This window comes from Ochotona princeps, chromosome 15 (genome assembly GCF_030435755.1).
Source record: "Ochotona princeps isolate mOchPri1 chromosome 15, mOchPri1.hap1, whole genome shotgun sequence".
Taxonomy (NCBI): Eukaryota; Metazoa; Chordata; class Mammalia; order Lagomorpha; family Ochotonidae; genus Ochotona; species Ochotona princeps.
The window spans coordinates 4,066,947-4,088,512 of record NC_080846.1 but is presented as its reverse complement, the minus strand read 5'-3'; the positions used below and the strand labels follow the sequence as shown (position 1 = coordinate 4,088,512).

General features: G+C 59.7%; 2 protein-coding genes across 2 annotated transcripts; both read right to left on the bottom strand.

Annotated features, from left to right (window-relative positions):
* Positions 1-4,322: 4,322 nt before the first annotated feature.
* Positions 4,323-5,593, bottom strand: TNFRSF13C (TNF receptor superfamily member 13C). The gene is made up of 3 exons (XM_058673557.1): positions 5,406-5,593; positions 4,944-5,165; positions 4,323-4,541 (listed from the first exon to the last, which is right to left on the bottom strand). The coding sequence occupies exons 1-3, from the start codon at positions 5,539-5,541 to the stop codon at positions 4,360-4,362; spliced, it is 540 nt and encodes a 179-aa protein (XP_058529540.1). The 5' UTR covers positions 5,542-5,593; the 3' UTR covers positions 4,323-4,359.
* A 6,774-nt stretch (positions 5,594-12,367) lies between these two features.
* CENPM (centromere protein M) lies at positions 12,368-21,147 on the bottom strand. Its single transcript, XM_004589464.2, has 6 exons — positions 21,016-21,147; positions 20,566-20,645; positions 18,713-18,805; positions 17,643-17,722; positions 16,440-16,531; positions 12,368-13,001 (listed from the first exon to the last, which is right to left on the bottom strand). The coding sequence occupies exons 1-6, from the start codon at positions 21,070-21,072 to the stop codon at positions 12,861-12,863; spliced, it is 543 nt and encodes a 180-aa protein (XP_004589521.1). The 5' UTR covers positions 21,073-21,147; the 3' UTR covers positions 12,368-12,860.
* Positions 21,148-21,566: the final 419 nt, after the last annotated feature.

The following is a 21,566-nucleotide window of genomic DNA, read 5'->3' as shown; positions in this document are numbered from 1 at the left end:
TCCACTCAGCACCCTCCCGCCTCCAAGACAGATCTGCTTCCCAGTGCAGGATTTGCATGCCAAGGAGGATCACGCCTCCCACAGCCTGCCAGGAGGGTGGCAGGCCAATTCACGTGTCTGTGACCCAGGCAGGGACCCCAACGATGTCCTGTGCCCACAGTAGCCCTTTGCGGATCCCGATGACTGAAAACAGACTGCTCCCCAGATCCTTCCAGCTCAAAGACCCCAGCCCACCAAAATACTTCCATTGGTTCTAGAGACACGGCCAGCTGAGGCGATTGCTTTAATCCCATCACCAGAGCCAGCTCGCTGGCACACCTGACATCACCCCAGAGCTGGGGTCTTTGGCAACTCCCCGACTTGCAATTGTCCTTCCAGCCGTCACACTATTATTCTGCTCAGAACTCCACAGCCTCGCCTCTGGGGGTGACAGCTCCACCATCGTCTTCCGCTGCCCCTGGGGCTCCCTTGGGGGTGGGGCAGGGGGTCCTGGAAACCAGACACAACCTGCTGTTCTGGATGAGGGGCCTCTCTTGTCTGCTGCACTTGGGGTTGCTAGGGTCATGTCTCCTGTGCCCCCCCATTGCTGGCTTACCGACCTCATCCCTGTCCCCTCCGAACTGTGGCCTTTTCCTGGGTAGGGTCACTCTACTGGGTCTGGAAGTAGACCCCAAGCTCCCTCTTGACTCCACTGTCCTGGCACGGGGCCTCATGTTGGCTCCCTGCAAATGTCTGTGCATCGTGGTGGCCATCTGTCCAACGATGGAGTTGAATTCCAGCCCTTCTCGCCTACCCCGACCCCCAGCTTCCGGTTGCATCTCAGTCCGATTCAGTGGCTAGCCAGCAACCACAGGTGCCCACATCCTCTGGGCCTCAGCCAGGCACTAGGTGCCCTCTCCAAATGGCCACTTGGTCTTCAGGATGGGGAGCAATTGGCCAAGTCCCTCCACTAGGCCCCTGGTGCCTGGCCACGTGCTGGTGAGGGGAGCTAGGGATGCAGCCGGCGGGGGAGGGACCCCTCTGCCTGGGACAGCCAGGCTCCAGTGCACCTGCCCCTTGTGTCTTCTGCCCGTCCCCCGCCGGGCCTGTATCACTGAAAATCATCCATCGATCCAGGCTTAAAATAACCCCTGGCATCTGCAGCAAGCCCGGCAGGGCGGGCAGAGGAGATGAGCCGTGCCTGAAGGGCACCACCCCGCCTCCAGCTCCGGGTGCCAGCACTCCTCCCGTGCGGTTCTGTGGACACGCGTGTCTGTGTGTGTCTGTGTGGTTGTGACCACAAGCCCTTGCTGGCACCTGGCTCCAGCTGTGGAAGGCTGGGTGTCCTGGGGGCTCCTAGGCACAGGGGAGACAGCCTGGGCTGGACCAGTCCGAATCCAGAGCAGCGCTTCCTACCCCAGAGGGAGTGCCTACACCTGACCTGGGCAGCCCTGATCCCTACGTGGGCTGGAAACGGGACCACTGTGGGTGTCAGTGCCAGCCCAGGCTCACTAAAGGACCCTCCCTCTGTGTGGAGGGACATCACGCTAGAAGCAGGGGTGGGAGGACCCAGGACTCCCTGGAGAGCCAGTGCCTCCAGCCCCAGAAGGGGGTCTGTGGAGTGGCCCCCGCTGCCTTTGTCTCCTGACTGTGAAGGTGACAGGCCCCAGCTGCCTCTGGGAAGGAGGGGCCCCTGGGCTCCCGAGGTCACATGGGGAGTGCGGGGACAGGGAACAGAGGTTCAGGCTTCAGAAAAGTCCCAGGCACGCCTCCCTGTAAATGCGTCCTCCTCAGCCTGAATAACGCCTCTCACCCCCAACCCTGACACCACATACATGGGGGTTAGGGTTGGGGCGGGGACTCCAAGGTCAAGACCTTGCACCCCTGGCCTCACCCTTCCACCGTTAGGTGGCTTGGGGTCCTTCAGCCCTGTCCCCCAAGGCACGCACAGCGTTGAGCGCGTTAACTGCACGGGGAGCCTTGCGGGATGGCGGGCAGCTTGGAAGCTGTGGGAGATGGGCCCTGGAACCACTCAGCTTCCCCAGCAAAAGGCCCAGACCCCCCCTCTCTCCTCGGGGTCGCGAGAGGGGAATGGCTAGGGAAAGGGCCAGGAGCCCCCTTTCTCCTCAGGGCTTCGCCCTAGCTTTCCCGCGACCTCGGACACTTGTCCACTTGTCCCTTGGCCACAGCCAGGCAGATCTGCTGCCTACCTCCCAGCCCCAGTCATTGTGCCCCAGGTACTCCCATGGGCCTGGAGGTGCTGTTGGCCTCCCGGGGCGGGGCGGTGTGGGTCCTCCTGTAGCCGCAGACACCAGACACCGTGGGAGGTGAGGGGTCAGGCCTGCCTCCCCACTCCCTCGCTGAGCACCGGTGCCGAGCGGCAGGAAGTGAAAGGGGCCTGCCGGAAGCCCCAGGGGGAACTGAGACTTAAGGCGCCCCGCCCCCACCTGCCAGGTTGAGAGTGGGGGTGGTGTAGGGACTTTGTGGATAGCGGGACCCAAGCCAGGGTGACAGGTGCCAGGCTCCCAGGGGACAAGTAGTTCTTGGCATCACTGCCTGAAGGGGGCAGGGGAAGAGTGACCTAGTGCTGGGCAGGCAAAGTGAAGGGCAGCAGCTGGGCTGGCCCAGCACCACCACCACTGCCCTGGGTACCCTGAGCCAGGTCCCTGTACCGAGCTGGGTTTCTCTTTGCTCCTCTGCAGCTCACAATGGCAGCAGAGCTCTGGCTTGGGGAGACCTGGCACAGCGACCCTCCTGGCATCAGCGATGCCCACAAGGGCTCGTGCTGGCAGGGTACTCGCTGGATGGGGAAACAGCCAAATGCTCAGAGGACACATGTTGGAGCCTCCCTGGGAAGTGCTGGGACAGCGAGATGCCACCTGGGCCCGGGCAGGTGTGGACAGAGCGCCCGGGGTGACGGGGCCATCAGCTGCCCTGGCACACCGTCCTTCCTGTCCTGGGGGCCTGCCAGGGTTACTGTCCTCTTCATTGTCCTCAACACGCACGTCTTGGTTTGTAAAACACAACACTATTTTCTTGAGGCAGACACACACACACAGCAGGAGCCTTCCCCCTTTTTGGACGCCCTGACGCAGGGCAGGTAAGGCGTCCAGGCTATGGACAAGGTGGGTCCTCCACCCCTTCCTGCTGTGGCCCTCCTCACCCACTCCTCTACTGCTCTCTCCTGGTTCTTCCTGCCCACCCCCAAGGAACGGCTCTGCATTTGTTGGGTCTCAGTTTTCTCAACTGTGGAATGGGTGTGTGAGGGAGGCAGCATTTCCCACAGTTCCTTCCAGTCCTCCTGTGGGGGCCACAGGCTGGAAGGAGAATCTTGTGTCCACTCCTCCCCAGGTTTCCAGATGCTAAGACTGGCAGGAAAGCAGTACCCACCAGGGCCTCAGCTGGGACAGTAACGTGCCTGAGGTTTGCATGTCTGGGCCCTGGAGGGGTTTCCCCAACCCTTTTCATCTTCAGGCCTAGGTCCTGGCTGAGGTGGGGAGGACCAGGGCAGAGCCCCGGGGCAGAGAGACTTCTGGCTCCTACTGCTGCTGCTGGCTGGCTGCTGCGGAGCCCACTCTGCTCACCTGGCTCCTGGGGCAGGGGCACCTGAAAGAGGGACCAGCTAGTCAGGGACTTGGATGGTAATGGCCAGTTCTGGGCTTGGAGGGAAAGACAGAGGGGCAGCGGGGGCTACCAGGCAGCACTGGTGGGCAGCTCAGGGAGAGGATGTGGCCGGAGGGAGGAGACGGTCCCTGGGGATGGGGGGCTAGGCTGTGGCCAGTTCCCCAGAAGCATCTGGGACAGAGTCTAGGGTGGGAGTTGTGACCCCACGTCTGAGGGCCAGCAGGGAGGGTGCTGGTTGGTCCAGAACTGGGGAGAGGCCAGGCTGGGCCCCTGCAGCACCCCTGGGAAAAAGGCAGCTCGCCTGGAACCAAGTGGGAGCTCAATGCTGGCCCCTAGGCCAGCTTGCACGAAGGGCCTTGCGTTACGCCTGGGGCTGACGCACAGCCCAGCACAGCCTTTCATTTTGTTGTTCCCGGGTATTTCTTAAAATAAGCTTGTACTCAATCCCAGAGCGAAACCATCAGCCGGTTACTCATTGCTGCCACTCGCATCCGCGTACTAAAGAAGCACAACACCCGCTCCGAATTCAGCATCCTCCCACTCGGCGTTTCTTTTCTACCCCAGGTTCATTTTAGCTTAGCAGTGCCTTGCAGACTCTAGAAGGAAACCCTCGTAATTGGAGTATCCCAAACCGTGCAGACAAACCTACTCACACCCAGGCCAAGCCTAGTCCACCCTGGGCTCCGGGCAGCAGGAACCGGGGCTGGGGGGGAGTGAAGGAAGGGCTGGGGTCCGCTTGCAGGGGCCCTCCAGGTGCTACTGCTGTTCTGGACCGGCCGTTTTGGTGGTCACCAGCTCGGTGGAGCCCAGCTCTGTGGCAGGCACTGGGATGCTGTGGCCAGGGGGCACAGGGCCTGGTTCCTCTCTGGGTCCAAGTGAGTTGGCAGCCGTGGCATCTGGGGCTCCAGGGGCGGGGATGATGACATCATCCAGGGGCTCTGGGGTGAGGGTAGGGAGGGGTGTCGGGTGAGGTTTGGTATTGGGTCTCACCCTTCCCAATCCTTGCTCTGGAAGTTTCTACTCGAGTTTTGTATCCCAGTGAGTGAGCAGGGGGGGAAGGCTGGTGAGGGTGGCACATGACTACATCCAGGAACAGAAACGCCTGGCCAGAGGCCTGGCAAGGCGGAGTGCTAAAGGCCAGGGGCCAGGAGAACAGCATCCTGTCACTGGGAACAGGGCTTCTGGCGGGACCCTGTATTTTCCTGTTCATCTGGCCATGAGGGAGCAACGTTGCCATCTGCTTTAACAGGCCTGTTCCCCTGTCCAGACCTCCCTTCACTGGCACCCTGGCTCATCCGTCTGCACCAAGCCTCCCCCAGTGAGGACTCCCCCAGACTCACCGTCTGGGGCTGGGTTCTGGACCTTGGGGAAGGGAGCTCCTGGCCGCCGCCGCCGCCGCTTCCAGGTCACCAGGGCCACCAGGGCCAGTGCCAGCACCAAGCTCAGCAGCGCAGGGGCACCAAAGAGCAGCCCGGGCAGGGGCAGTGCCCCCTCGGCGATGCCCACACCCACTGACTCCTGTGGCTGCAGTGCTGTCCCAGGCGCCAAGCTGCTGCCTCCCGCTGCAGGTGCAGGGGACAGGGAGGGAGGGCATGAGGTTGAAAGAAAGGATGGCCTGAGGCAGGCAGGGTCAGATGAGGCTGGGCAGGAGAGTGGGGGAGGAGAGGCGGTGGTGAGGGTCCCTCAGGTGCCCACCCAGGCCCTGTCCACAAGGCTCCCATGAGCCTGTTGTCCCCATGAGTTCTGGGCAAGTCGGGGCTCCACCAGGCAGAACTCCAAGGGCCACTCCAGGCCTCTCTTACCGTGTCTGGGTTCCGGTGTGCGGAGGAGGCTGCAGGCCACACAGTGGCGGACCAGCGGGTCAAAGCACTGGGCCTGGATGCAGGATGTTGGGGCGGGGCCATCCCGGCCCCGCGGGCGCCGTGGGCTCTGCCTCATGGTGCTGAAGGAACCCCCACCAGCTGGGGCTGAGTTCTGAGCTTGCCTCTCTGCCCTGGGGAAGAAACTGGGAGGGCCAGGCCCTCTCGCCGCCCCGCCCCTGCTTGCCGGGTGGGACCCTGAGCGGACCACTGGGAGCTTGCGTCTTCCACCTGTGGTTCCTCTGTTTAGCCACTCAACCATTACCCTCAGACGCCAGCTGGGTGGGCCCTGAGAGCTTGCCGCACTGGGGCCCAGCAGCGGCCAGACCAGAGCCTGCTCCCAGGCAGCCAAGGGGGTAGAGATTTCTGAGGGTCCTCCTTGAGCTGACCCTGGCTGCAGACCCTTCCCCCAGGCATCTTGTTTCAGCCCCACAGGCCTCCTTGCCTCCCCTCCCTCCCCTTCATCCCCTCCCTCCTCCTTCTCCAGACAGGGCTACCCCAAGGCATGACTCCTGCTGAGGGATGTCATGCAGGTGGGTTGTCTCCCAGCATTGGGACCCCCCATCTCTACTCCCTGGCTGGGTTCAGGATCCCCCAGCTGTCTCAACCACACACAAGTTCCTATCACATGGCGGGTGGGCCAGTGGAGGGTACAGCGGGAGGCTAGGGCTGATGCCTCCTGGGGAACCACACAGACTCTAATCGGCTCCCTGAAGAAGGGTCGCCGCGGGGGGCTGAGGAGGGGGCTGGTTGGATGTTCAGTGTTGGTGAGAGAGAGCCAGCTGGAGTGGCCTGAGGAGAAGGCGTGTGTGTTGGGCATCCTGGGAGGGAGGGAGGGGCCCTGGGGAGTCTGTGAGGATGCTTGGGCAGTGCTCGGAAGGGTCCTAGTGCATAGACGGGCAGAAGGAACAGGCTGTGGCGCACGTGGGTGCTGACTGTGGGTCAGTTAACGCACAGACACTGGCAGACAGGAGCTGCTGGGCTCCCCACAGGGATGAGGACATGCCAAGGCCAGCTGCTGGCTCCTAGGATTATGTGGGTGGTGATCTGGTATTCCACCAATAGGGGTTGACAGTGGGGGCGGGGCATAGTGAGTAAAGCTGTTGCCTATGATGTTGATGTCTCTCAGGGGCATAGGTTCGAGTCCTGGATGCTCCACTTTTGATCCAGTTCCCTGCTTATGGCCTGGAAAAGCAGCGGAGGATGACGGCCCAAGGGCTTGGGCCCCTGCACCTGCGTGGGAGACCCGGAAGAGGCTCCTGGCTTTGGCTTAGCTCAGCCTTAGTCATTGCTGCCATCTGGGGAGTGAACCAGCAGATGGAAGATTGGCTATATCTCTGCAATTCTTTCAAAAAAAGAAACTAAAAAAAAAAAAAATCACTATTATCCACCCCCCACACAAGTATCACATTAAGTAAAAAAAAAAATTTCCAAAGTGAAATTGAAAAATTGCATTTTCCCCTATTTATTTGGAAGGCAGACAGAACAAAAAGAGATCTTTGATCTGCTGGTTCACTCTCCACGTGCCCACAACAGTCAGGGCTGGGCCAGGTCAAAGTCAGGAACCCAGAACCCAGTCTGGCTCTTCCACGTGGGTGACTGGGACAAGTCCTCAAGCCATCACCTGCTTCCCAGGAAGGAAGCTAACACTGACACCAGGCATTCCAATATGGAGGCAAGCGACAGCAAGTCTTATTAACCGTTGCACCAAACACCCATCTCCACGGTAATTTTTTTTTTTTTTTTTAAAGAAGAGCTGTCTCTCCCTAGCTGCCCTGGAATCAGAGTGTGGCCAGGGAAAACAGCAAGAGAGCTGGTGCAGCAGCTAGCCGCAAGACCGGCCTCCAGGACCTTGGTTCAGGATACCCTCCCAGTGAGCCAGCCTTGGGGGGACCTGGCCCATTGCTTCCCCACCCCCTGCCCACGGGCCAGCAACTCCACAGCAGGAAGGCGTAGGCGGCAGGGCAGCTGCAAGGAGTGGGTGTGCGGTGCCAGGTGTGGGCGTATGTGAGGGGGGAGCTGGGAGTCTGGAGCAGCGCCAGGGCAAGGGGGTCTCTCACTGGCCAGGGGACGAGTTGCAGCCCCCTCCCCTGCAGTGTCATCTCTGCCCTGAGGCTTGTGGGAACCCAGGGGTCAGGAGGTTCTTGTGCCCAGGAGAGAGTGGCTCCATGGGCCCAGAGCTGAGGGTGCAAGCCTGAGGGCCACAGCTCACAGAAGGCATGAGACCCGACGTAGACCCAGATGCGAGATGTGGCAATTTAAAGTGTCTCAGGTGGGCCCGGCACAGTAGCCTAGTGACTAAAGTCCTCTTCTTGCACGTGCTGGGATCCCATATGGGCGCTGGTTCTAATCCTGGCGGCCCTGTTTCTGATTCAGCTCCCTGCCTGTGGCCTGGGAAAGCAGTTGATGACGGCTTAAAGCCTTGGGACCCTGCACCCACGTGACAGACCCGGAAGAGGCTCCTGGCTCCTGGCTTTGGATCAGCTCAGCTCCGGCCATTGTGGTCACTTGGGGAGTGAATCAATGGATGGAAGATCTTTCTCTCTGTCTCTTCTCCTCTCTCTATATCTGACTTTGCAATACAAATAAATAAATTAAAAAAAAAAAAGTCTCGGTTAGGGGAATCCTTCACATTGGCTGTGGGGTGGGGGTAGTCACAGATGTTCACTGGGTGCCCCCACGTGTCTGTGCTGAGCCAGAGCTCGGGACAGAGCCTGGACCCGCAGGGAACCAGGGCGATTCATGTCTGTGGTGTGTGCAGGTGCCTGACCTCAGACAGAACTTTTCACTCCGGCCTCCCAAAAGGGCTTGCGGCCAGCCTCGCGCCTGGGCTTGGGTGACTTGGTGGTTAAGAGAAATTTCACCCACGCCAGTGAAATTAGGTTACTCCTCGATGTATGCTTCTTTAAAAAAAAAAACAAAAAAACTGCTCAAACCAAGTTTATAAATTTCTTTATTCAAATCTTTTACATTTATCTAAAAAATCTTGTTCAAATAACTTACTGGAGCGTCACAGACAGCACCTCTGTCCACCAGGTCACCACTCCTGCAGGGTCTGCAATGCGCTGAGTGGCTTCGGGTCCTGGGACCAGCTCACGTCTCCCCTGGACGTGGCAGGGACCTACCTGGTGAGCTGGTGCCACCGCTGCCACCTCCCAAGGCCCGAAGCCAGAGCTGGGGCTCCCGGGGTCTCACCCCATGGCTTATTACCAGGATACTGTAACAGCTACAGCTCAGGAAACTGCCAGCAGCTAGACGCCCTGGGCGAGGAATGTGTGGAGGGGCATGGAGCCCCCGGTGCCCCCTGGGCAGGCCCACTACCCTGTGGTACCTACTCCCCAAACACTTGTATATGGCATTTTGACAATGAGGTATGACTGACAGAGAAAGGTTAATCAACTTTTTTTTTTTTTTTGCAAATTTCCCTTTTACTTTAAATACGTTATGACCTCAATATATTCCTAAGTGGGAAATGAGGGACTTTGTTGCTGAAAATCCCTTCTCACCAAATCTGCCTCATGCACCGAATGTTTTAAGAAATGCTAATTTGAGATCTCTCAGAAGGGAGTCTTCCCTCGACCCCATCCCCCAAACTCCAAGAACAGTGATGAGCCAGCAGGTACAGGGGCCTGTGCCCACCTGGCTGTGAAGCATGGTCTGTACCCATGGTGCTTCCGGCCTGGCTGGAGGAAGTGGGGACACGGGGCACCTATGGGACAAATGCGCTGTCGTGGCAGTCCCTTGGGGCGGAGGCCCAGTCCCCCCAGAACTAGATGTGAAAGTGTGCTGGGCCAAGGATGCAGTCTGAACTCCCACTCTGCCCGCAGTATCTAAACATGCTCTCAGAAGGCCTTGGCTGGAACCGAGTCTCCGAGTAGGGGGACCGCTTCCTCCTTGAGCCCTCTGTGTGTCTGGGGCTGCTGCGTGCCAGCTCTCAGCTCCCCCCATTCGGTAACACCACTGAGACCTCTTGTCACAGCCTCCTGTGTCCTCACGTACTTGGTTCTGGACGCCGGAGGAGGACTAAAGCAGCCAGACACTGGGTCCTCCCAGTCCCAACATGCTTATCGAGCAGCCCTTCTCTGGGCACCCGTTCACGCACATGCCTGTCCACCTTCTGGCACTCCGCGGGGTTCTTGGTCAGGGCAGCCCCCACAGCTTTCCCAGTGTGAGCCTGGGGTTCCCTAGTGAGGTTAGTCCTCCTCCTGGGGGTGGGTGGCAGACAGCAGGGGTGTCAGGTGGGAGGGAGGTGTCTTTCCCACCCCCCCAGCAGGGACAAGGAGTCCCTGGCCTGACACCTCTGATGGATGAGCAAATGCCACCCGGGCCGCCCCAGGTCCTGGCGTAGGTCTCAGGAGGTGGTTGGGAAGCAAGGAGACAAAACCCAAACAGCGAAAGCCCGCTATAAACTGTAAGCCAGGGCATGAGGAGTGCAGGCAGAAAACTCAGAGGGGCGGGCCCTAGGGAGTTAAGGGTTCCAAACCGGGGGTCAGAGAAGGCCTGAGAGAATGAGGGGTCCCTGAGTCGAGGGGCTGGCAGGTGGGCTGGGCCCCGAGCAGGACCCTGAGCCCACTCCGCTTTGTGGGAAGGTGGCAGGGGCATTCCTTCCAAGGACAGCGTGTCGCATGGAGAGGGCAGGCTAAGCCAGTCCCTGGGCCCTTCACTCTGCACACCAGCTGTGGACAGTGAGAGGGGTCAGATCTGGCCCCTTGGCCTGGGGACCCCTCTTGTGCTGGCCCCAGGCACAAGGGGGGTCTCTCGTGGAAGGCCATCTCATCCCAGGTCAGGGGCGGGGGGCTGTCTCCATACTCCCCTCGTCACCCTGCGGCAGGACTCAAATCTGTGCAGGCCCTGGCAGCACCCTCCTACCCAGGTGTCTCTGTGCATGGGGTCGTTCCACAGGGATGCTCTGCCTCCATACTCCCCAGTCCCCAGGAGATGGCAGGGCGGCAGCAGAGTGGGCCAAGGGGGTGGCAAGCCAGCAAGGCCTTCTGGGAAAGGTCCCTTGGCCAGAGCAGCCTTTGTCTGTGCGGGAGGGAGGCAGCCCGTGGGCCGTCAGGAAGGCTAGAGGCCAGCACCGGCTCTCCCATTCTCCTGGGGGCCCCCAGAGGTGGTGGGAGGCATAGCTGGGGTCCTTTCCCACCACGCCACTTCCCCTCTGTGGCTGTCCCCAGGGAGCCCCACCGTCACTAGGAGTACCCTGCGTCCTGGCCAGGGAGATGGCTGCGAAGGGAAAAGATGAACCTGCAACAAGGCCTGCCCTTCCAGGTACCGCACACACCCACCCAGCTGACAGGGGGCCTTGGGCTGCCCACCTCCTCAGATCTGCAGCCACCATCAGGAGTGTCCTTCCGTGTGCCCACAGCTGCCCACAGCCTCTCTGCCAGCTGGGCAGAGGGGGCCTGGCCCCATTTTGTAGATAAGGGGACTGAGGCTTGCTCAGAGCAGGTCACCTTGAGGCTAGGCCAATAGGAAGTGGACACACCCAACCTTCGCCCCCCACAGCACCACTAAGCACCAAATCCTACAAGCCGTTGGCACAATGCCACTCCTGCACTGACTCTGGTCACTGTGGTGGTGAGCACACCCCCCAGGCACCCACTTCCAGCCTGCTGGGGAGGGGCCCAGGAAGGTACCCGGCTGCCATGCAAGCTTGGCTCAGCTCTGCAGCAGGCAGGGGCGGTGGCCTCTTAGTGCCAGGCCCTGCAGAGTGCACTGGGAAGCTGGCAGCCAGGAGAGCAGTGTGTTCCGCCACAGCTTGGAAGGCTCCCAGAATGTGATGCCACTTGTTAAATGGCACCAGGTGGCAAAGAAAATGTGGCGTGGAGGCCTGAGAGGTGCTCGTGCTGGCAGGGGGTGGGCAGGGCTGAGGAGGGCCTCTTGTCAGGCTCTGAGGTGGCATATGTGCCCGCTGCCTTCCCCACCCCCGGGCCTCCTTTGCAGCCCAAGATCCTCAAGGTGGGTGCTATGCTGGCTCCTGGAGTCCTGGGCCCTCTGAGGCCAGCTTTGGGGACCACATCTGTACCTCCAGCTTCCAGAGGGGTTCCCCACCCTCTCTCGGGGAGTCCCTTGCACTGGCCCCGCCTGCTCAAGTCCCAAAGCAGTGTGGTCCCCTCTGTGTGTGCCCAGCGTCCTAGTTGTCTTGGCCCGGGGCTTGGAGATAGCTCTGCCGACTGCAGTGGGGACGCCCCCAGTTTTCTTCAGCCACCAGACACCCAGGCAAACAAGCCAGGGTACAGGCAGAGGGCTGGGGCGGTTCAGCGGCTGGAGCCAGGCAGAAATCACACTACCGACGTCAGAAGCGGGCAAGCAGATGGAGGTGGGCAGCACAGGATTGTGCCATGGCCTGGCTTGCCCTCTCCCGGGGCAGTGGAACTTGGTGGAACTGCTGGGGTTGGACTCAAACTCCAGCAGCAGGATCGAGGCTCCTATTGGGGCCTAGAGTGGCAGCTTGGCACCTGGGAGCCAGGGGCCAAGGGGTTCCCATGGGAGGCACCACCCAGAGCCCAGAGCCCAGGGCCCCAACGCTGCTCACCGAGAGTTTGCAGGCTCCTGGCCAACCTGAGGCCACCTCTCACACCCCACTGAAGACACACCATGGACAGTGTGCTTGAGGCCCCACAGGCCAGCTGCTGCCAGCAGACAGGCCATGCCTCAGTGCACTGCAGGCCGATGGTCCCATTTCACAGTCAGGAGGCTGCGTCCAGCGTTTGAACCCAGCTTTATGCAGTTTCACACGCCAGCACCTGTCTGCTGAGGGCCTGCTGTTCCTAACAGTGTGTTATGAATCACATTGTCAGGTGAGGTAGGCAACCGTAAGCTCTCGGGAAACAGTCCTCCCATGTGGGCAGGAGGTGCTCAGGTTAGAGGTTCAATGCTAGTTCAGGGTCCCCGTTCCTGGGGTCCTGGGGTCCAACCCCTGGCTCCGACTCTACTCGCTGGGATCCTGCCACCCGCATGGACTGCGTTCTGGGCTCTGACCTGGTCCAGCCTCCATGCCATAGTGGGCATTCGGGAAATGGACCACCAGGTGGGAGACCGCTCTCCATTTCTCAAAATTAATCCAAAATTATCCCCAGTGTGATACCTCCATCACACCTGGGGAATCCGAGGTTCCCAGAGGCAGCAAGCAGGTGCTGCAGCAGCAGGGCCGGGATGTGGGGTGTGTGCGCCCCTTACCCCACGACCCATCGCTCTGTCCTCTCCTGCAGAGCCACAGTGGTGGATGACTGCGATTTTTCAAATGTTTTTAGCCATGACTCCTTGGTTTAAATAACTTCTGGGAAGCCATGTCACATGGAGGAGACCCAGGTTCTGCGGGAGAGTGTGGGAGTGCGGCCTGCTGGGGCACACAGGGGCTGGGCCTCTGTTGCAGGGCAGCCCAGGGGCCAGAGGCCCTCACAGGTCCTCCAGGGAGGGGCTCTCGGAGCTCCTCAGCAGGGACAGCAGGCTCATGGCCGAGACGCCGGGCACGTGGCCAGCACAGATCTGCAGCATGCGGACCAGGCGCTGCGCCACGGTGGCACGGAAATCCTCCACCTGCGGGCAAGAAGAGAAAAGGGTGTGAGACAGCACGGGGCAGCTGGCACGGCCGCCAGGGGTGCAGACCTCCGTGCTGGCATCATGGCCACACCCCCTCGCAATGCCCCACCTTACAAATGCTTCCCTCTCCTTGGCCTGCCCTGTTCTTCCAACAGCCTCCTCGACACGGGGACCCCCAGGCAGGAGGAGACTGAGGCTCAGCAAGCAAGGTTGGTGAACTTCTAGAAGCCTCCAGACCGTCCCTGGTCCCCAGCTCTCCAACTGTGCTGTGTAGAATCACTGCCTTGGCTGTGACCCACAGGGCCCAGGCCCTGACCTGTCTCTCAGTGCCCTGCCTTTGGCTTGCTGAGCTCAGCCCTGCAGGCCTGCCCGCTGCCCCTGGCACACTCGGGCGAGCTCCATGGCTGGCCCTGCCTGGGCAGCTTCTGCCTGTGGCGAGGACGTCTGGTCCCTCTGTCTGAATCTCATCCCTGACACGTCACGGTCCCCTCTCGAAGCTACGATGCACCTGTTTCCTTAACCAGAACAGAACAGGAACATTCTCTGGTTCTGGTTGACCTGGGCTCCCTGATGCCTGGAAGGGTATCTGACAGACCCTCAGGGACTTACAAAGTGTCTGTCCAGGAAATCCTCTCATCCGGGTCCTGTGGCTCAAGTCCAGCCCCTGCTGCCCAGGCTCCACGGCTACCACCCGGCTCTGGCCAGGCCTCTGCCTCTCACCCGTCAAACTCCGGAGCTAGAAAGCCATGGCTTTGCTGGCTACATCCAGGAAGGCCTGTCAGCTTCCCAAAGCCACTGCACATCCCTACTGCATCCATCTAGTTCATTCTATTTTTTTTTTTTAATGTGAAAGTCAGAGATGGACAGAGAGAACTTTCATCAGCTGGTTCATGCTCCAAAATGCTGCCACAGCCGGAGCTGAGTCTTGGGAAGCCATGAGCCTAGAGCTCCATCCGGGTTGCCCACATGGTGACAGGGACCCAAGGACAGAAGCCATGACCGCGGCCGCCTGGGCGTGTTAGCAGGACTGGAAGTGAAGCAGCTGGCCCTCAGATCGGCACCTGACATGGAATGTGTGTGCCCCATGTGGTCACAGCGCCTGGCTGCATCCCCCTGGGTCCCGAGAGGGCAGTGCTGGTCCCGCCTCATCTGTGCTCCCAGGGGCCAGTGTGGGGCTCCAGCAGCCGACCCAGGTGGCTGCTTCCCTAAGTTGACTCCTCACCCGTGAGCTGGGCCTGACAACTCCCGCCACACAGAGGTCTCCAGACACAGTGAGGCTCTATGGGAGGGCCACAGGCCCCTGTTCTGACCAGGAGCTTCTGGAGTCCCTGCTGCTCTGCACACCAGCGAGGCCTCCAGCAGCTGGCTGCACCCCATTCCTTCCTGCAGAAACCCTCAGGTTACAAGAGAACCAGGGGGCTGGCGTTGTGTAGCCAATAAACTGTGGCTGCTGCTAATGCACCTGGAATGTGGGGGCAGGCACCCACATAGGAGACCCAGAAGAGGCTCCTGGCTTTGGCCTGGCCCAGCCCCAGCTGTTGGGGCCACTTGAAGAGTAAATCAGGGGATGGAAAATCTCTTTTTTTACCCTCGGTAACTGCCTTTCAAAAAAAAAAAAAAAAAAAGGCCCAGGACCTGGTGTGGCCTGCCATCTAATGGTCACACAGAGAACTGCACCGCCTGAGCTCTGCCATAAAGGTTAGGATTCTCAGGCCCAGCTAACTTAGTACCTGAAGTCCTCACCTTGCATGCGCCACAATCCCATATGGGCGCTGATTCATGCCCTGGCTGCTCCGCTTCCCATCCAGCTCCCTGCTTGTGGCCTGGGAAAGCAGTGGAGAACTGCTCAAAGCCTTGGGACCCTGCACTCACGCGGGAGGCCTGAAAGAAGCTCCTGGCTTCGGATTGGCTCAGCTCTGGCCATTGCAGCCAGTTGGGGAGTGACTAGCGGATGGAAGATCTTTCTCTCTCCTTTTCTCTGTAAATCTGACTTTGCAATAAGAAAAAATAAATCCTTTTTTTTTTTTAAAGATTTATTTATTTTTATTGGAAAGTCAGATATATATAGAGGAGGAGAGACAGAGAGAAAGATCTTTCCTCCAATGATTCACTCCTCAGGTGACCGCAACGGCCGATGCTGCGCCATTCCGAAGCCAGGAGTCAGGTCTCCCACACGGGTGCAGGGTCCCAAGGCCTTGGGCCGTCCTCGACTGCTTTCCCAGGCCACAAGCAGGGAGCTGGATGGGAAGTGGAGCTTCCGGGACTAGAACCAATGCCCATATGGGATCCTGGTGCGTTCAGGGTGAGGACTTTGGCCACTAGGCCACGGTGCCAGGCCCCAGAAAAAATAAATATTAAAAAAAAAATCAAGATTCTCCTTCAAACAAAACTGGGGATGGGGCGGAGGCTTGTTAGAAGCCACAGTCGGCTGTTGCGTTGGGAGACAGCTATACTCCGGCCAGAGGCTGTGTGCTGGCTAGCTGTGAGCTTGGCAGTGAGCCACCCCTGCTGGGCCAGGTGCCAGGCCTCAGGCTCCCGTCTGCAAGGGGCCACGTCCTGGGCCAGTCTGGGATGCTCAAAACAGTCATTACACAAACCAAGTCAGCATGAGACCGAGCAGCCAGGGGCACCTTGAGCTAAGGGTCCGCTGGGTGCAGGTCCGGGGGCACCTTGAGCTAAGGGTCCGCTGGGTGCAGGTCCGGGGGCACCTTGAGCTAAGGGCCCGCTGGTGCAGGTGTCCCAGGCCCAATCCTAACAAGACATACAGACACACCCCCCACCTATATTTACAATGCTCAGCTTCCCTGGGAAGTTTTTAGAAAACAGAAGTGATTATTCCCATCTCCTCTGGATTCAGTCCACAGCCCTCCAAGGAGGGACTGCCGGTGCAGACAGTGGGAGGACGCCCCTACACAGCTCTGAGTGCATTCCAGTGCTTGCCTTTGGGGACAGGTGCCAGCCCCAGCACAGAGGTGTACGTGTTCAACATGAACCTTGATATCAAAAAGCAGGTGTCCAAGGCAACAGCAGAAGTCTGGGCCCAGGAGGGGGCAGCTCAGGCCCTGAGCCCTTGGCAGATCTCTGCCTGTCTGTGTATCTATCTGAAAGGCAGAGAGAAAGATGGAGAAGGTTCCCCCAGCTCTGGCTGGGCCAGGCCAGATTCAGGAGTCAGGAGCTCCAGCTGGTCTCCCAAGTGGGCAGTAAGGGTCCAGGTGCCTGGGCCACCGCACACTCCCCTGAGCACATGTGTGAGCAGAGAGCAGAAACGGCAAGCAGAGCCAGCACCCCAAACTTGGCACCCTGTCGAGACCCAAGAGTCCTGGGCAGCAGCCTGACCCAGCAGCAAATGCCAGCCCTCAATGGATACTGTCAATGTGCCTGCTGAGTTCAAAGGCCTGCTGGCCTTACACCCACTGGCATGGTCAATGTGCTTACCTCCAAGTCACACAGGAGCAGGGGGCTTCGGTAGGTGTGGGCCAGCCGTGCGACAGTGTCCTGGTGGACGCTGCAGTGGCTCTCCCGCCCAGCTGCAAGGAAGTGAGAGAGCTTCAGACTGCAGGCCCCGTGCTTAGGGACCCTCGGGCTGCTGGCCCTGTGCTTAGGGAGCTATGTGCTGACAGCTTGTCATTTATGGATCTACAGACTGCTTGGTCCATACTTAGGACTGGGATGCAAGAAGCCCTGGCCACTAGTTCACTTCCCACCTAACCCCGGGTCTCAGTGATGGTTCTGTCACCTTTTCCAGGCACGCAGGAAGACCAAAGGTGTTCAGAGTGCTTGGTGCGTGCTGGGATTTCCTCATCTACTAAATGAGGGGAGACGGGGCTGCCGCCCACTGAGCTCCCCAAGTGGATGAACTGATGTGCCCATGCTTATTGAGAGGGGTCTGTGTGCAGCCATCCCAGCTGGCCAGACATCCCCAGAGCTGGGGACACCGAGTTCTGAGGTACATGTGGGTGAGGGGAGGACTTAAAGAGGAAAAAAGGACTGAGAAAAGCCACGTGGGGCTCAGCAGGGGCTGGGTCCTAGAGGTGGCGGCCACGTGGGGCTCAGCAGGGGCTGGGTCCTAGAGCTGGCGGCCATGCAGGGCTCAGCAGGGGCTGGGTTCTGGAGCTGGCGGCCATGTGGGGCTCAGCAGGGGCTGGGTCCTGGAGGTGGCGGCCACGTGGGGCTCAGCAGGGGCTGGGTCCTGGAGCTGGCGGCCATACGGGGCTCAGGAGGAACTGGGTCCTGGAGCTGGCAGCCACGTGTGCAGCCAGGTATGGGGGCCGTGGACAAGTCACTCAACCTCAGCTGTGATGTGTTACTCTCATCTCAGAGATGAATGTTAAACACCAGGCAGCTACAGCTAGTGCCTGGCACCCGGCAGAGCTAGGTGAAGGTTAGCCTGGGTCATCGCCACGGTTACAAAGTCTCCCCAACTACGTCAGAGGTGACCCAAAGAATGAGTAAGAGGAAGTGAGAATAGACAAGAAGGCGGAGGCCAGACTGCCGAAAGTACTGCATGTCTTCTGGGGAGTCTGGATCTTACTCGCAAAGCCATGGGGTGTCACACAGGGACCCCTCGACGCTCCAGAAGGTCACCGCGCTCCCCCACCCCCAGGCTGGTGGACAACAGTCAACCAGGGTTGCGCTTACCGCCGGTGGCGAGGAAGCACACCTTCCCCAGAAAGTAGCTGGCGTCCACGTGGCACAGGGACTTCTCCACGTTCTGGAGGCTGGGGTGAGAACAGGCACCGAGAACATCACATCACCTCGCAAGAAGCACTGGCTGCCCTCCTCCGAGCCCGTGGGGGACCGAGAGCAAGGGCAGGGGCGCAGCACACAGCCCCTGTACCGTCAAACTACATCGAATTACAAAGTGAGTCACACTTGCGAAAGAATTGGACAATGAGTGTGGATGCAAATATGAAGGGCACGAGTGCCCCTCGCAGCACCCCCGGAGCTGCCCACAGTTTGGGGTGTAATACTGGGATTTTTTAATTTCATTTGCAAATAGGCAGTGGTATGTGTGGCTTCCACACATGCATCTATACACCTTTGGACCAGAACACATCAATTGGCCACACCCTGTAGGACGCCCGCACAATCTGCCACAGGTGTGGCCCCAAAGGACAGGTGTGTACTGACCTCCCATTCTCACTGTCACAAAAGGATGCAGCACACATCCGTGTCCAACCAAGTATGTCAGGACAGATCCCGGAAGTGGTCCGCTGGGTCACAGTGCGTGTTGCCACGTGGATTCCTCGTTAGTTACAGCAGTTTATCAATTGCATGGAAATGCTCCCTCCCCTCCGGGCAAGGCTCTCATTTCCACTGGGGACCAGGCACTCCCCAAGTGTCCCTTTCAGTGAACAGAGAGGCCCTGTGAGCGAGCAGTGTGGCCGTCATGGCAGATCCCAGATCTGTCCCAGCATCCAGGAGTGAGGCCTTGCCTGAGGACTTGCTGGTCTGCGGGCTCCCTGTGGCTCCCAGCCTAGCTCCTGCACAAGCCTATGTAGCTGCTCTGGGCTCGTGGCTGGCCCTGTGCCTTGCTGCCTCAGTGGGCTGTCCCGAGGAGGGACTCACCCCCACCTTCTCATCTCTGAGGTCTTGAGTTACACGTGACCTTCACCACAAAGCTGGCCCAGTCCTGGCCATCAGAGGTCTTGGGTTGGTCTGCTGGCAAGGTCTGCCACAGCCCCGTAAGCCCAGCCTCCAGCTCTCACCTGTATTTGCTGTGAAGGTTGATCACAAACACGATCAGGTCAATCCGGGGCCGACTCAGACTGGAGGGCAGAGGGAGGGACACGGCTAGGTGGCTGGAACACAGACAAACCACAGGACTGGAGACACACAGACCTCCCTCACAGGCGCGGGGCTCGCCGGCCTCCACAGGGGAAGAGGTGGCTCGAACTTCTCTGCTCCCACCTGCCTCTCCTGTGGGTGGAGCCAGGCCTGGCCAGAACACTCCTGATGCCTCTGCCAACCAGGGTGCGAGCTCAGTGACCACCTTGGAGGGTGGGCATCTGGGGTAGAAGCTGGCCCAGGGCTGCCCAGCTACGGGACTGGAGACAAGCCTCAGAAGAGGGGTGTGTGTGTGTGTCTGTGATACCCTGGATCCCTATGGGTGTGTGGGTGTGTGTTATCCTGGAGCCATATGGAGGGAAACCCGCCTCACGGGTTCAAATCCCAGTTGTAGCAATTACCAACCATATGACCTGGGCAAGTCATTCTCATCCAGGCTTTTTTTCTGGAAGCTTCTACTTCTGCTCACTTCCTTCTCCCTTTCTCTCAGCTTCTAATTCAAGAAATATAAAAAAGTCAAGAAATAGATGAGGCTGGTGCAATGGCTGAACTGGCTAATCCTCTGTCTGCATGCGCTGGCAACCCATATGGGCATAGTTCTCTCTGCTTCCCACCCAGCCCAACCGGTTTCCTGCTGGTGGCCTGGGAAAGCAGTGAAGGATGATCCCTGTCTTTGCACCTTGCACCTGCGTGGAGACCTGGAGGAGGTTCCTGGCTCCTGGCTTCAGATTGGCTCAGCTCTGGCCGCTGTGGCCACTTGGGGAGTGAATCAGCAGATGGAAGATCTTTCTCCTTCTCTCTGTAAATCTGCCTCTCCAATAAAAATAAATCTTTAAAAAAAGTTAAAGAAATATAAAAAACACCGACTTACAACCCACACAGTCACCTAGACTATAATGTTTAGAATACTTTTCCCACATAGCAATGCCTTAAGAAAAAAAAATTATTGGAAAGTCAGATATAGAGACAGAAAGGAAGATCTTCCCTCCGATGATTCACTCCCAAGCAGCTGCAATGGCTGGAGCTGAGCTGATCCGAAGCCAGGAGCCAGGACCTTCTTCTGGGTCTCCCATGCAGGTTCAGGGTCCCAAGGCCTTGGGCTGTCCAATCCTGGGACTGCTTTCCCAGGCCACAAGCAGGGAGCTGGATGGGAAGTGGGGCTGCCAGGATTAGAACCAATGCCCACATGGGATCCCGGTGCGTGTAAGGTGATGACTTTAGCTACTAGGCTACTGCACTGGGCCTGCCCTTTTTTTTTGTTTGTTTTTAAGGGTTTAAGGTTTATTCTATTTATTTGAAAGGCAGAATTAGTGGAAGCTGGCAGGAGAAGACAGGCAGAGAGAGATCTTTCATCCGCTGGTTCATTCCCCAAATGGACATGATGGCGAGAGCTGGGCTGGTTGGAAGCCTGAAGCCTCCTCCAGATCTACCTGCAGGGACCCGGGCACTGTGGGGGGGTCAGCTGGGTGACATACCACACGGCCCCAGGGGTCATTTCTTTTGAAAGGTAAAGAGCCAGAGAGCCCTCCCACCAGGTTCACTTCCCAGATGCCCCTCATTGGCTGGGCCTAGCCACGACACAGCCAGGAGCCCGAGCACTGGGGCCAGCAGCACCTGCTGCCTGCCAGGGTGCGGGCGAGCTGGCACTGGCATCCCAGGCTGTCCACAGCTGTGTCCAGTGTCCCGCAGGGCCGGGCCCCCTCCCGCGGCCATGGATGGGCACGCCCGGAGCAGGCAGCTGCCCCTCGCCTCCCACCCCTCGCCGGCTACTTACACCCTCAGCTCGGAGGTGCAGTTCTTCCGCAGCATCGAGTCCGCCAGCTGCTGCAGCACAGCGTCGTCCGTGCCCACCAGCTGCCCGGGGAGAGAAGGCGCCCAGCTGAGGCCAGGCCGCTGCGGCCCCGGCGCTCCTCGGGGAGATCCGACCACTCGTCGTCGACCTAGGCAGCTCGGACAGCGCCAGGGCCTGTGAGGAGGCCCGGGCTGGGCACCCGAGGTGGGCACACCTGCGGACTCCCTCTCCCGCCAAGGACAAGGCGGGACGCACTATTGGTGGGTGCGTCCGCCCGTCTCAGACAGCCGCTGTTCCAATTGGCTCAGAGCGCGGCTTGCCCGCCCCCCATGGAAGGGTTCCCTCCCGGCACCTCAGAAGCCGACGATCGGGGCGCCTGCGGCGCGGGCCGGGAGCAAGGCAGGCTGGGAATTCGGGGCAGCCCGCACCTACCAAGACGGTGGCCGTGTTTAGGCCCGGCAGCTTGTCTAGCGGCCTTAACACCGACATCGCAGCCGCGGGCCTAGCGCCGAGCGCCCGACATTCAAACTGCCCCGAGGCCCGCCCCTCTGGGACGTCAGAGGGCACGTGTGCCGGTGTGGGCGGGGCTCGGTCCTCTTAAAGGGACCGCTTGCTCCCGGGGTGGGCGCGTTGGGCGCTGGTTCCAAGGCTCCCAGCGTGCTGGACAGTCGGGGAGCTGCGGTAATGGAATCCCTCACGCTCGTCCGTTCGTGCTCGGTCCCTTTCAGACCTGCCCCATCTCAGCTCCATCCCTGCAACTGCTCAGAACACACTGATCAGGGGCCAGCGCTGCGGAGTCCGGGCGGCATGCCTGGGAAACCAGGGGATGGCAAGGGTGTTTTGGGCCCTGCACCCATGTGGGAGACCCCGAAGAAGCCCCTGGCTGCGGACCAATCCAGCTGTGCCCGTTCTGGCCATTTGTGGAGTGAAACAGTGGTTGGAAGATGTCTGTTTCTGTCTTTCCAGCTCTAACTCAGCCTTGC

Excerpts from the sequence above, each read along its gene's own strand:
- TNFRSF13C (XM_058673557.1), bottom strand. The coding sequence starts at position 5,541 with ATGAGGCAGAGCCCACGGCGCCCGCGGGGCCGGGATGGCCCCGCCCCA. Across the intron at positions 5,166-5,405 it reads CACACCGGAACCCAGACACG|CGGGAGGCAGCAGCTTGGCG; the intron begins GTAAGAGAGGCC and ends CTGCACCTGCAG. Across the intron at positions 4,542-4,943 it reads CCAGAACCCAGCCCCAGACG|AGCCCCTGGATGATGTCATC; the intron begins GTGAGTCTGGGG and ends CCCTCACCCCAG.
- CENPM (XM_004589464.2), bottom strand. The coding sequence starts at position 21,072 with ATGTCGGTGTTAAGGCCGCTAGACAAGCTGCCGGGCCTAAACACGGCC. Across the intron at positions 18,806-20,565 it reads TGCACCTCCGAGCTGAGGGT|CCACCTAGCCGTGTCCCTCC; the intron begins GTAAGTAGCCGG and ends TCTGTGTTCCAG. Across the intron at positions 17,723-18,712 it reads AACCTTCACAGCAAATACAG|CCTCCAGAACGTGGAGAAGT; the intron begins GTGAGAGCTGGA and ends TTCTCACCCCAG.